The 12,995-nt window shown below is 41.6% G+C and overlaps 1 protein-coding gene across 3 annotated transcripts in view; it reads left to right on the top strand.

The window, feature by feature from the left end:
- The window catches only part of GABRB1 (gamma-aminobutyric acid type A receptor subunit beta1), a 269,352-nt gene that overhangs the window by 141,729 nt on the left and 114,628 nt on the right, over positions 1 to 12,995 (top strand). For all 3 annotated transcript variants that reach the window (XM_077815703.1, XM_077815702.1, XM_077815704.1), the window contains exon 4: positions 11,255 to 11,475. In XM_077815703.1, the coding sequence (XP_077671829.1) occupies positions 11,255 to 11,475 (221 nt within the window). The remainder of the gene's footprint in view (positions 1 to 11,254; positions 11,476 to 12,995) is intronic.

The raw sequence follows: 12,995 nt of genomic DNA, 5'->3' as shown, positions 1-12,995 counted from the left end.
AAATGTTCACATGTGCACACGAGTATGTTGCTGTGCACATCTAGCTGTGGAAGTTTTCCACAACTTCATTCTCTGAACTCATAATCAATCAGTGTTCAGCCAATGGTTAGCTCTGTGCCTAGAGGCAGATTTAGAAAAAGTTTGTTGGTTCAAGGCATTTTGTTCTAGCTGCCCAATAGAACAGGTTCTCTTATTCATCACATTTTCACAGACTATCTTTTAACCGGGACAATCATCGGCTCAAGTACATGAAGTTTGTGCTGAGGGACCACTCTAAAACTCTCATCCAAGCTCTCATCTTGAGACTCAATTACTGCAACATTTCTGTTCTCCACCCTTGACAAACACAATCTTTGGGGAGCAGAGACATATTTCTGTTCTGTGTTTATACAATGCTTAGCACAATAGGGTCCCTGGTCCATGCCTAGGCAGGGCTCCACTAATTAGGTGCTTGGACCCTGGAGAAGATGCACATGTAAGGTGAGGTAGTGGCCTTGCGGGGGGAATATGGGATGGTGGGAGGGGGCAGTGGGGTGAGAAGAGGGGGTGGGAGGAATCTGGGACGTGCAAGGGCTGTGGTGGTCAGAGAAAGAGGCGACTTTCCCCAGTTCCAAGTCTGCAGCTGCTGGGGAGAGACGGCCCTCCTTATCAGCCTCAGCTCTGTGGCTGGGAATAGAACCCCCTCCTTCTCAGCCCCAGCTCGGGGCTGCCGTGGTGTAGGACAGAAGGCACATCCATCTCACTAGAAAGGTAAGACTACTGATATTAAAATAGGAGTTGTGTGCTTTTCTTTGTAGAACAAAAAAACATTAATTGTAATTAAGTTTTTTTTTAATATAAAGGTTTTAATAAAAGGTTCAAACCTTTTATCCAAAGTGTTTTACAATAGTTATCTAATGGTACAAACAACATTTGGAAAGATCATTAAGTGGTCTGCTGAGACCCTCAGCAATTTTCAAGTGGTCTGCAAAAAAAAAAAGGTTGAGAACCACTGACCTAGAGATTAGGATCCATACAAGAAGGGTTTCAAGCAGTTTGTCACATACATGTTAATACAGAGAAATGGATGCCATATCCTTGGTTTTCTCTTGACCAATTTTTTTTTTAAACCTAAGTGGGGCTTTCTTATCCCGTTTGTAATTGCTATCCCTGCCATATGCCACAAAATGCTGCAATCCTGTTTCACATTTTGGATATACAAAAAGTCTGCTCTGCTGTGTTCTACCACACATAGCATTCAAAGCTAGTTAAAACTGTAGCTATTTTGCTCATCCCAGAAGCATGACATTTCATAAAATGATACCAAATGAATTTTAATCTGTGTTTGGTTTTATCTGCACTAAAAATAACTTTTTCCTAATTTTCAAAAAACTGATTTGAGGGAAATTAGCAGATTGACTTAAATGGCATGAAACATATAAGAGAACCAGGATTATATCTGTGCCAGTGTTATCATTTTAATAGAACTGAAATCATCCAGAAAGTGCTCTATTTACCTATGTTCTTGATCGCTGATGTTTGTACGGGGACTGTTACTTTAGCAGAAATATATAAAATATATGTTTATTTCAATCTATTAACCAAGTGACCCCAGATTTTAAGAAACTGCTACTTATCTAAAAGTGAAAGTAATTTGCATTTTACTACAAGATTATCTTCAGTTTATTGTAGCATCAGGATTCTGGAATGACATTTACTAGTGCATTTTGCTCAAATGCCACCTGAGAACCAAGCCAATGAGAGATCTCTGTCATTTCCACCACTATCCCATTTATTTAAAGCAGGTTTGGTGTTCAAACCATTAAAAAGTATGGATTTCACTGAAAAATCATAAGCTGGCCAAGCTTTATTCAAAACTGGGGTCAGTGTCCTTCAAAAGTATTGTCATTCTCAGTGAACCTTTCTATGGATCTGGACTAAGGTTTGAGTCTGAAACAAATCTCCAAATCTGGTAATTTGGGTATTTATTGTGCACACTGCTCAGTGTGGTTTCTAACCACTCAGAAAGCACAGGAACTGTGATATTTGATTAGAGCAATGGCCCATCTATTCCAGCATGGAATAGAAAAGGCCATTGCTGAGAAGCTAAATAAATTCCTTGCATCATTCTTCAGTGCGGAGGATGTGAGGGAGATTCTCAAACCTGAGCCATGTTTTTTAGGTGACAGATCTGAGGAACTGCCCCAGTTTAAGGTGTCAATAGAGAAAGTTTTGGAACAAAACAATAAATTAAATAATAATAAGTCAACGGAACCAGATAGTATTCACCCAAGTGTTCTGAAGGAACTCAAATATGAAATTGCAAAATTGTGGTATGTAGCCTCCTGTTTAAATCAGCCTCTACCAGATGACTGGAGGATAGTTAACGTGACACCACATCCTGGCAATTACACAATGTTGTGAATCATTAGGAAAGGAATAGATAATAAGACAGAAAATATCACAATGCCAATATATAAATCCATGGTACAGCCACACCTTGCATACTGTGTGCTGTTCTGGTCGCCTCATCTGAAAAAAGATACATTAGAAATGGAAAAAGTAAAGCGAAGGGCAAAAGGGAAAAAAGATTAGGGGTATGGAACAGCTTCCATATGAGGAGAGATGAAAAAGACTGGAATGTTCTGTTTAGAAAAGAGATAAGGGGTGAGGATATGATAGAGGCCTACAAAATCATGAATGGTGTAGAAGAGGTGAATAAGGAAGTGTTATTTACCCCTTCATGTAACACAAGTACCCAGGGTCACCTAATGAAATTAAGAGGCAGCAGATTTAAAATATAAGGAAATACTTCTTCATACAACACCCAATAAACCTGTGGAACTCATTGCCAGGGGATGTTGTGGAGGTCAAAAGTATAAGTGGGTTAAAAAACATTAGATACGTTCATGGAGAATAGGTCTATCAATGGCTATTAACCAAGATGGCTAAGCCTCTAACTGTCAGATGCTGGGACTGGACGACAGGGGATGGATCACTTGATAATTGCCTGTTCTGTTCATTTCGTCCGAAGCACCTAGCATTAGCCATTGCCAAAAGACAGGATACTGGGCCGAATGGACCATTGGTCTGACCTTGTGTGGCCATTTTTATGTTCTTATCCTGTCATCTATAGTGGCCAGGGCCTTATAATACAGAGGAAGGTGCAAAAATAGATCAGTCAGTAGGCTGTTATGGGATAACCTGCCACTAAGAAAAAGTTTCCTCCTAGCTCCTAATATTCATCACTTGTACAATGCGTTCTAGTCATATTATAGATGACAGGACACAGGTTTACATACATAGCACAATTCTCTTCTCTGTAACCAGAGCCTATCAACACTGTAAGCCAAACATTAACACCACAAAAAAACCTAATCAACTCCCTGCCCCCACCCCAAAAAGTGTAATTAAGTGACACAGCACCCATACTAGAATTCCTTGGACTTAAAGCTTTAATCCATCCAGGAAATTCTAGTTTGGGTGCTGTGTCACTTAATTACATTAAATATAGGTTCCAGTGGGCATTACTACTTAGAGCTTGAGAGTCCAGATTCCTGACTGGTGAAGAGGAGATATTCTGTACCATAAACGAGTTCTTCAAAGTCTCCATTTCCTAATCTGGAACCTGTCAGTAACATGGCCTGTTAATATGTCAATATTTGTCAATACGTTGGTTGAATCATTTGTTGTCTTATCCAAATAGTGTAAAGTATTAAGAGCTGCAGAATAACTCATTTGATACCATCCTCATTGGGAAGTTTGCTGACAGGGAAAATCTGGAGATTAACCTTTGTGAAATGATACAAAACAAAAGAACCTATTGGTCCAGACTGCTACAGAGAGTTTGCAGAAACCTGATTTACTAGAAGGAGAAAATGTCCCTGGCTCTCAAGCCACAAAATGTGAGTTATGTGTTTATCCTAAAAATTTAAAATACTTGTCTGAGCCCATCTGGTTCAGTCTTTTCAACATCCATCCCTCTCTGCTTTTATTTATATTGACCCATTTTCTAGTGACAAGAACACATACCAGTCACTGTTACCTTTTCGTACCTTGATTAATTATACTTTATTAACAAATATGGATATACACTTTGTAATGGGTATTCAGTTCATTAATTAATGAGACATCAAATGGTTATGCTCAATTGCTTTTTATTAATCAAAGATTAGACATCTAGGATTAATCAGCACAAGCACAAAAAGGAAAAATCTCTAGTCATCCTTCCTGGGAATCCAGGTTACAGCATTTCTTAGGTCCAACTTGGTAATCATTTCATAGGTTTTTACACCCTACGTGTTTACTTCATTCTATAATTTTCAGTGAGCTATACTCTTATCACCACCAATCACAATCAGATGTCACCCCTGAGGTCAATCATCTAGATAGTTACATATTCCATTATGTCCCAATACACTCCAAATTTTCAAAGTACAAAAGGTCACAACAGTTTTGGCCTATTCAACAGAGACAATACTAGGTTGCAAGTAACACTTTTCAATCAATCATTTAATTTTGCAGTTGGTTACATTTTATGTATTATCCAATCATATGTTAATGTCATATTGAAGTTATGCACCTATCAAGTGAATCATGTTCCTTTACAGAATTCTATTATATATGCCCTTTCATGTGGTTTCCATTATAATTTCATTTGCCAGTCACAAGCACTGTTTTCTACTTTAAAAATAGGCTATGAAAGTGTGTCATGATCTTAGATAGAGACTGCTTATAGAGCAAAACTAGGTACATGAGTAATTCTGCATTGTCTCTCTTTTAGCATTACTTTGCAGCAACACTTTTTTGGGAACTTTGGCCAATAAACTAACAATCAAATATACCTTTTTGGTTCACATGAGGGATGGTGGGAGCTCTAGGTCCATAGGGAAACAGTACCCATTAACTATCATCATTCACAGGTGCCAATACAGAAAAGTTTTTGAGGCAGGGACCCTTCCTGTGTGCGTGGACTGTACCTGGCACATTGTGGAGTCTACCAGAATACATAAAAATAAGAATTGGAATGCCATCATTTCACAGCAATCTGACAGGATCTTGCAATTATTATGAAATTCAACATCATTTTAGCCTGATAAATACATAGTTCTACATTCTGCAAGAGAAATGGTTCAAGACATGAAAGATCAATGCTGCAGAAATTCATTGAATTAATTAATGTTATAACTTTCATAGGTTTTTATTTTAATTTTTGAATTTATCATACAAGAAATATCATGGAGAGGCATAAATAGAAATATTGTTCCAAAAGTATGGTTCTCAACCTTTTCAGAACTGTGATCCAACGTTAAAATGGAAAGAAGTTTCAGGATTCCCCTCCCATCTACACATAAAGATAGGGAGGAGGGGCATGACTAGAGCTCAGCAAAACTTGTTGGATTAATAGATTATTCACTGAAAAATGCAGATTCAGGCCAACCAACATGAATGTTCTAAAGAGCTCCAGCCCTTTCACGGGGTTTGCTGCTCACCATTTGGCAGCACCCCCTTGCGGCTCATCTAGGAAATTAGCTCGCCAGTGTCCACATCCCATCTGGCAGTCGCTCGCCCCTTTTTCCCAGTCACTCACTCTGCGGCTGCCCTCCTGCTAGTCCAGAGTGTAGTGCCTCTCCTTTGTGGCTTAGCCCTCCGGCCAAGTCATCATTGTTCTCTCCTTCTGGGATATTATTAGAGTCTCCTTCCTCAAAATCTCAGGCAGTCTCCATCTCCACTGTACTGACTGCACTACTCCCGCATTAGTGTGTAGGGGAACTCGAGCCCATCCTCTTCACTGGGTTCCAATCCAGGGACCCTTGAACCAGCAGTTGAAATCTATCCCTCTCAGACCTTACTGCCCAGGTGAGCTTTGTTCTCAGTCAGTCTCATGGCCCTTGAGCTCCCCAGCCAGTGCCGCCTAAGGTTAATTGGCCTCTCATGCCCCTTTAGCCCCATCCATGCTGGTCTGGGGTGAACATCCCACCACAAACCCCCCCAAAAATTTGGGCTAGATTCAAAGAGACTTAAGCACCATTCATAAAACCACTGGCCAGTGGAGGAGGAAGTAGTGTCCCCCATGGTAAGGGTTCTCAGATGGGATGTGGGAAACCCAAGTTCAAGTCCTCCTCTAAATCAGAGAGAGCGAGAATTTGAACACAGATCTCTCACACCCCAGGTGAGCACTGTAACCATGGGGCTATAGAGTATTAGAAGGGGAAATGCCTCCTCCGGTGGTGGTTTTGTGAATGACATTTCCAAATTTCCTTTGCTTTTATTAAAAGTCATTTTAAATGCCCAAAATCTAAACAAAACATTATGTTAAACCAACAGTTTTTTTCAGATTTTTTTTGGCCAAGAAACCCAAAAAAATAATGTTTCAGGTCAATCTAAATGAAGGATATTTTTGATGTTTTGGTTTGGCCAGTGAACCAAAAAAATTGATCATTCACACAGCTCTGTGATTGCAGAGCCATTATCTTTGAAAACTCATGGCGATCGGGGGAAGTCCCAGACGACTGGAAAAAGGCTAATGTAGTGCCCATCTTTAAAAAAGGGAAGAAGGAGGATCCTGGGAACTACAGGCCAGTCAGCCTCACCTCAGTCCCTGGAAAAATCATGGAGCAGGTCCTCAAGGAATCAATTCTGAAGCACTTAGAGGAGAGGAAAGTGATCAGGAATAGTGAGCATGGATTCACCAAGGGCAAGTCATGCCTGACTAATCTAATTGCCTTCTATGACGAGATAACTGGCTCTGTGGATGAGGGAAAAGCAGTGGTCGTGTTGTTCCTTGACTTTAGCAAAGCTTTTGACACGGTCTCCCACAGTATTCTTGCCAGTAAGTTAAAGAAGTATGGGCTGGATGAATGGACTATAAGGTGGATAGAAAGCTGGCTAGATTGTCGGGCTCAACGGGTAGTGATCAATGGCTCCATGTCTAGTTGGCAGCTGGTATCAAGTGGAGTGCCCCAAGGGTCGTCCTTGGGCCGGTTTTGTTCAATATCTTCATAAATGATCTGGAGGACAGTGTGGATTGCACCCTCAGCAAGTTTGCTGATGACACTAAACTGGGAGGAGAGGTAGACATGCTGGAGGGTAGGGATAGGATACAGAGGGACCTAGACAAATTAGAGGATTGGGCCAAAAGAAATCTAATGAGGTTCAACAAGGACAAGTGCAGAGTCCTGCACTTAGGACGGAAGAATCCCATGCACCGCTACAGACTAGGGACCGAATGGCTCGGCAGCAGTTCTGCAGAAAAGGACCTACAGGTTACAGTGGACGAGAAGCTGGATATGAGTCAACAGTGTGCCCTTGTTGCCAAGAAGGCCAATGGCATTTTGGGATGTATAAGTAGGGGCATTGCCAGCAGATCGAGGGACGTGATCGTTCCCCTCTATTCGACATTGGTGAGGCCTCATCTGGAGTACTGTGTCCAGTTTTGGGCCCCACACTACAAGAAGGATGTGGAAAAATTGGAAAGAGTCCAGCGGAGGGCAACAAAAATGATTAGGGGACTGGAAGACATGACTTATGAGGAGAGGCTGAGGGAACTGGGACTGTTTAGTCTGTGGAAGAGAAGAATGAGGGGGGATTTGATAGCTGCTTCCAACTAACTGAAAGGGGGTTCCAAAGAGGATGGATTTAGACTGTTCTCAGTGGTAGCGGATGACAAAACAAGGAGTAATGGTCTCAAGTTGCAGTGGGGGAGGTTTAGGTTGGATATTAGGAAAAACTTTTTCACTAGGAGGGTGGTGAAACACTGGAATGTGTTACCTAGGGAGGTGGTGGAATCTCCTTTCTTAGAAGTTTTTAAGGTCAGGCTTGACAAAGCCCTGGCTGGGATGATTTAGTTGGGGACTGGTCCTGCTTTGAGCAGGGGGTTGGACTAGATGACCTCCTGAGGTCCCTTCCAACCCTGATATTCTATGATTCTATGATTCTAGTCAAAATACCCACGCCAGAACTCTTTGTGTTGTGACTCCCCCCAGACTGAGAACTCACAAGCAAAACATATCCCATATCCTAAAGGAGATATTGATCAATTACCATCAACTGGATATCTGAAAAAGAAAATCCTGGAAGATTGATAAATCCAGTAAGTGCCTGCTCCATATGGAACAAAGCATCCTGTTAAGATCAGCATTCTTGGTTTTAATTACCTTTATATATTGATTGTTACAGCGTGTAATAAGAGAGTCAGCGGGAGTTCAGTGTAGCCTTCTAGTTATTTCTATTCCTACTGAGGCATGGATAACATGTAGGCATTTAAGAAATGGATGTTTCTATCTTCATCAAGTAAATGATCATTGAAATACTGAGCCCTGAATCACTAATTAGAATTTGTTGACCAGTGGCAGACTAAGTCACGGTTTTATTATCTCAAATGCAATTTAATTAAGCTTTAACATGCATACAAGTTAGAATTAATACTATTCATGCTGCTATGAAGCACAGTGTATGCTTGACATCTATATCTTGGGAACCAACGGCCTTATTAAACAAAATAAATCTGGGAGTTTTAGCTTCTCATACATAAGTGCAGACAGAATCATTCATCTTGCATTCTCAGAAAGGTTGGTATCTTAAGTCTTGTAATACTGCCAGAAGGTCACAATTCTGAGCAAACAACAATCAGAAAGCTACCTAGACTTAAAGGATAGGCTGGAAAAATTAGAAACCCTAGATCTTGAAATTCTAAGTATTTCTCTGCCCCCACCCCGCCCCAGTTGGACTTTTCTCCTCCTCAACAGTTCTCTTTGTCATTTTTCACACTGTTCGTTTTCTGCTCTGTTTTTCCACACCTTTTTATACCTTAATTTTTTTTCTCTGTGCTCTCTCGTGTGATCATAGTTGTTCCTAAAGAAATATGAACTTAACATCAGAGTTCAAGTTGAACTTTTGAATGCACAATGTTGGATTGGGTGGGAAACAAGGAAAAACAAGTTTGCCCAGTCTAGGCTATTTTTTTAAAAGGACAACTTTAATTTATTTTTCTAAATTGAATTTTTTTTTTAAATCTAGTTTTAAATCTAGTTTAAAAAACTGACTATGCTTAAAAATCAGCAGATTCAGAGGTGGGGGAAATCAGATGATCTTCAGAAGCCTTTTGAAACAATTTTCTTTCCACATCAAGCTGAGGTCTCCCGGAGCCACAATATGGTAGTAAATAGAAGATATGAATTCCCTTCATGCTGATGCTTTGGCCTGGTGTCCATAAGAAAAATCCATAGTTAAGCCAACCTAAATCCCTGTGTAGACAGTGCTAAGGTCAATAGAAGAATTCTTCCACCAACCTAGCTACTACCCCTTGGGGAGGTGGATTACCTACACCAGGAGTAGGCAAACTTTTTGGCCTGAGGGCCACACCTGGGAATAGAAATTATATGACGGGCCATGAATGCTCACAAAATTGGGGTTGGGGTGCGGGAGAGCGTAAGGGCTCTGGTTGGGGGTGCGGGCTCTGGGGTGGGGCCAAAAATGAGGAGTTCAAGGTGCGGGAGGGGACTCTGGGCTGGGGTAGGGGAGTGGGGTGCGGGAGGCGGGGTTAGGCTGGGCTGGGGCTGGGGCTGAGGAGTTTGGAGTGTAGGAGGGTGGTCTGGGCCTGGATCGAGTGGTTTGGAGGATGGGAGGGGGATCAGGGCTGGGTCAGGGGATTGGGGCATGGGGTTAGGCTCTGGCTGGTGCTTACCTCAGAAGCAGTGTCATGTCCCCTCTCTGGCTCCTATGCGGAGGTGTGGCCAAGCAGCTCTTCACGCTGTCCCGTTCACAGCACCACCCCTGCAGTTCCCACTGGAGTGCCAGAGGGGGCCATTGGAACGCGTATGAGCTGGAGGGGGCCATGCTGCTGTTTCCAGGAGCCGCGTGGAATGGCCCCTGACCCTTCCCCCAGCTGGAGCCCCAGAGTGGGGCCATGCTGCAGCTTCCAGGAGCTGTGTGGAGTGGCCCCCGACCCTGCTCCCCAGTTGGAGTGGGGAAAGCCCCAGACCCCACTCCCCAGTGGGAGCCCGACGACCGGCTTAAAACGACTGGCGGGCCGAATCTGGCCGACAGGCCATAGTTTGCTCATCCCTGATCTACAACAATAGGAGAATCCCTCCCATCACCATAGGTAGCATCTACACTGAAGCACTACATGTGTGTCTTTGTAGGGTTTTAAGATAGACAAGCCTGTAGTTTTCAGGCCCAGAAAAGTCTCAGGACCAAAGTGAATCCATGACTATAAATGGTGAATTGGGATTGGTGGCCTTAATAAACATTGTGGGAAAAGTACCTGATCTTGTGCTTTGAGATTAAATATTTACTATCTGCTAAAGGGTGTAGGGACAGCATGCCCTCTTGGATTGTTTTAGAGTGGAATGTGGAAGGTGAGAGAACACATCAACAAGAGCTCTGCAAGTGCAGGGCTTGGCTATTGGCTGAAATCAGGCAAAAGCAGCTCTCTTCAGGTTGAGGATAAACCTCAAGAAACATGTAACACATGATTTATGGACTGGAGTCCCTTAATGTTACTCCCTAACGCATGAGTGCCAAGTATTCTATTTCAGTGGCTTTCAACCTTTCCAGACTACTGCACCCCTTTCAGGAGTCTGATTTGTCTTGTGTACCCCCAAGTTACACCTCACTTCAAAATTACTTGCTTACAAAATCAGACACAAAACTACAAAAGTGTCTCAGCACACTATTAATGAAAAAATTGCGTACTTTCTTATTTTTACCACTGTAATTATAAAATAAATCATTTGGAATATAAATATTGTACTTACTTTTCAGTGTATAGTATATAGAGAAATATAAACAAGTCATTGTCTGTATGAAATTTTAGTTTGTACTGACTTCACTAGTGCTTTTTACATAGCCTGTTGTAAAACTAGACAAATATCTAGATGAGTTGATGGACCCCCTGGAAGACCTCTGCCTACCGCCATGTACCTCTGGTTGAGAACCACTGCTCTATTTGATGTGGGAGGAGACACTGAGGCCTACTGCAGTTTCCAACAACTGCAAGGATATTTCGCAAGGTTCACCAGCTGTAATCAGAAGGAAGGTCAACATTAACATATACAGTTCAAGAGTCACAGATGTGGTTACTGAATAGAGATCTACGTTTGCTACAAAGTTTCAGTGATCCTTAAACTTTCAAGTGTGCTATTAATATTAATATAAATGTATTCAATAATTAAGTATTGAACTTAAATGATCAAAACTAAAATTATAGATATATAAACTATTGTGCAAAATAAACAACTACTAAAATACCTTTTTTCTTTTTTGCTTCCAGGACTACACACTCACAATGTATTTCCAGCAGTCCTGGAGGGACAAAAGGCTGTCTTACTCTGGAATACCTCTGAACCTAACTTTGGACAACAGAGTAGCTGACCAGCTCTGGGTGCCAGACACATACTTCCAAAATGACAAGAAGTCATATGTTCATGGGGTTACAGTGAAAAATCGAATGATTCGACTACATCCTGATGGAACTGTCCTTTATGGCCTACGGTATGTAGTATTTTACCTTACATTTCATGTTTTTTTGGAATAATTATACACAACACTGTAGTAGCCATACAGCATGACTTATCACCAACATATTTTCCTTTATTTTGGCTTATTCTGAAAGCTTTACTCAAGTTCACTGGGGCTATAGGTTGAAGTAACTAAAATATCCACCTATAGCATAGGAACCATACTTAACCTCCATATTTTCCACAACACAGCCACACTACCATTTATGTATATAACTATGACTGATGTGAAAGCCTAATGCCGCCACATCTTTTGGCTCTTCTGAGCATGTTGGTGCTGCTAAGGAGTCTGGCATTACTGTGTTACTCAAGCAATGAAGAAGTATTGACTGGAATGAGTTTTAGAGCTGAGTATTGCTTAGTAAGGATGCAATGATCTAAAACCAAGAGGTAGATGAAAAAGTACAAAAATTAGCTAATCCAAATATGCACTATTCCGTGCTCTCCAGTGATGGAATTTTTCATGTGTGTTTGGCTTTATCATTTAACATGGCTGGTTCAGATTTCCTGACCCATTTGCCCATCCACACAAGAATATGCTCTTAGTGTACTACAAGCATGCATATCAGCTGGAGTCATCAGTATCTTGCAAGCACTGGGAGAAGAGGTAGGTAATGGACATTTTGCCTTCACCAAGTCAAAAGAACTGGGTTTGGGAGATGTGGATAAGATCCACTCAAAAAATCAGTAAGTAAAGGGGTATGCGAGTTGTTAAAGCATACAAGGATAGTTCATCCTGTGGACATGTCACAGGACATTTTAAATTATTTGTAAATATTTTCTTGGAAACCTGGATGTATTCAGGCATGAATTATTTACCATACAGCTTTTATTTTAACTTGTAACTAGCAAGGTCCATAAGCGCTTTTATTAACGTACTGCTCTATATCTAATTACATCTTCTATGCTAGTAGGCAGATTGGACCAGATTCTGGCCCCTTTTTTGCCCCACATGCTCTGTTCCAACAGTATAAAGATGGCACAGCTGGCTAGATGAGGATTCTTCTGGTGTAAAGTGGCATAGGGCTCACATACATGCCCTGACATTGGGGCAGGGCCGGAGAAAGGAGTTGTGCCTATTGTGCTCGGTGCTAGAGGGTTTCTGGGCTGCATAGGCAGCCTTGGGGAAGCCCTGGGGGCTGCTCTAAATTATGCCAGTAACTGTTTCAGTGCCCACAGCTCCCATATGGCACAGAAGTGGCATTAAACCACTTCTGTCCCGTTCTTCCTAGGCTACCCCTATTGTGTTGAACCTCTGAGAAGATGTAGCTTAGAACCTACCCCACTGAGAACAGAGATATATTTGCTGCAGGAGATAATGGACACACTGCAGGTGGAGAGCAACAGAGCAGATATGCAGTTACATTTTGTGAAAAGTATTTACCCTGAGTGAAAGGGTGTTTTTGTCTTATTTTTCTGTGAGAGTTCATTCAAGAGTGTAGTGATTGGCTGGTTTCATCCATTATAGTTACTGGGGCATTTAGTGCACTGGAC

This window comes from Eretmochelys imbricata, chromosome 4 (assembly GCF_965152235.1).
Source record: "Eretmochelys imbricata isolate rEreImb1 chromosome 4, rEreImb1.hap1, whole genome shotgun sequence".
Taxonomy (NCBI): Eukaryota; Metazoa; Chordata; order Testudines; family Cheloniidae; genus Eretmochelys; species Eretmochelys imbricata.
The sequence above is the reverse complement of the archived record's forward strand: the minus strand, read 5'-3'. Positions and strand labels throughout refer to the sequence as shown.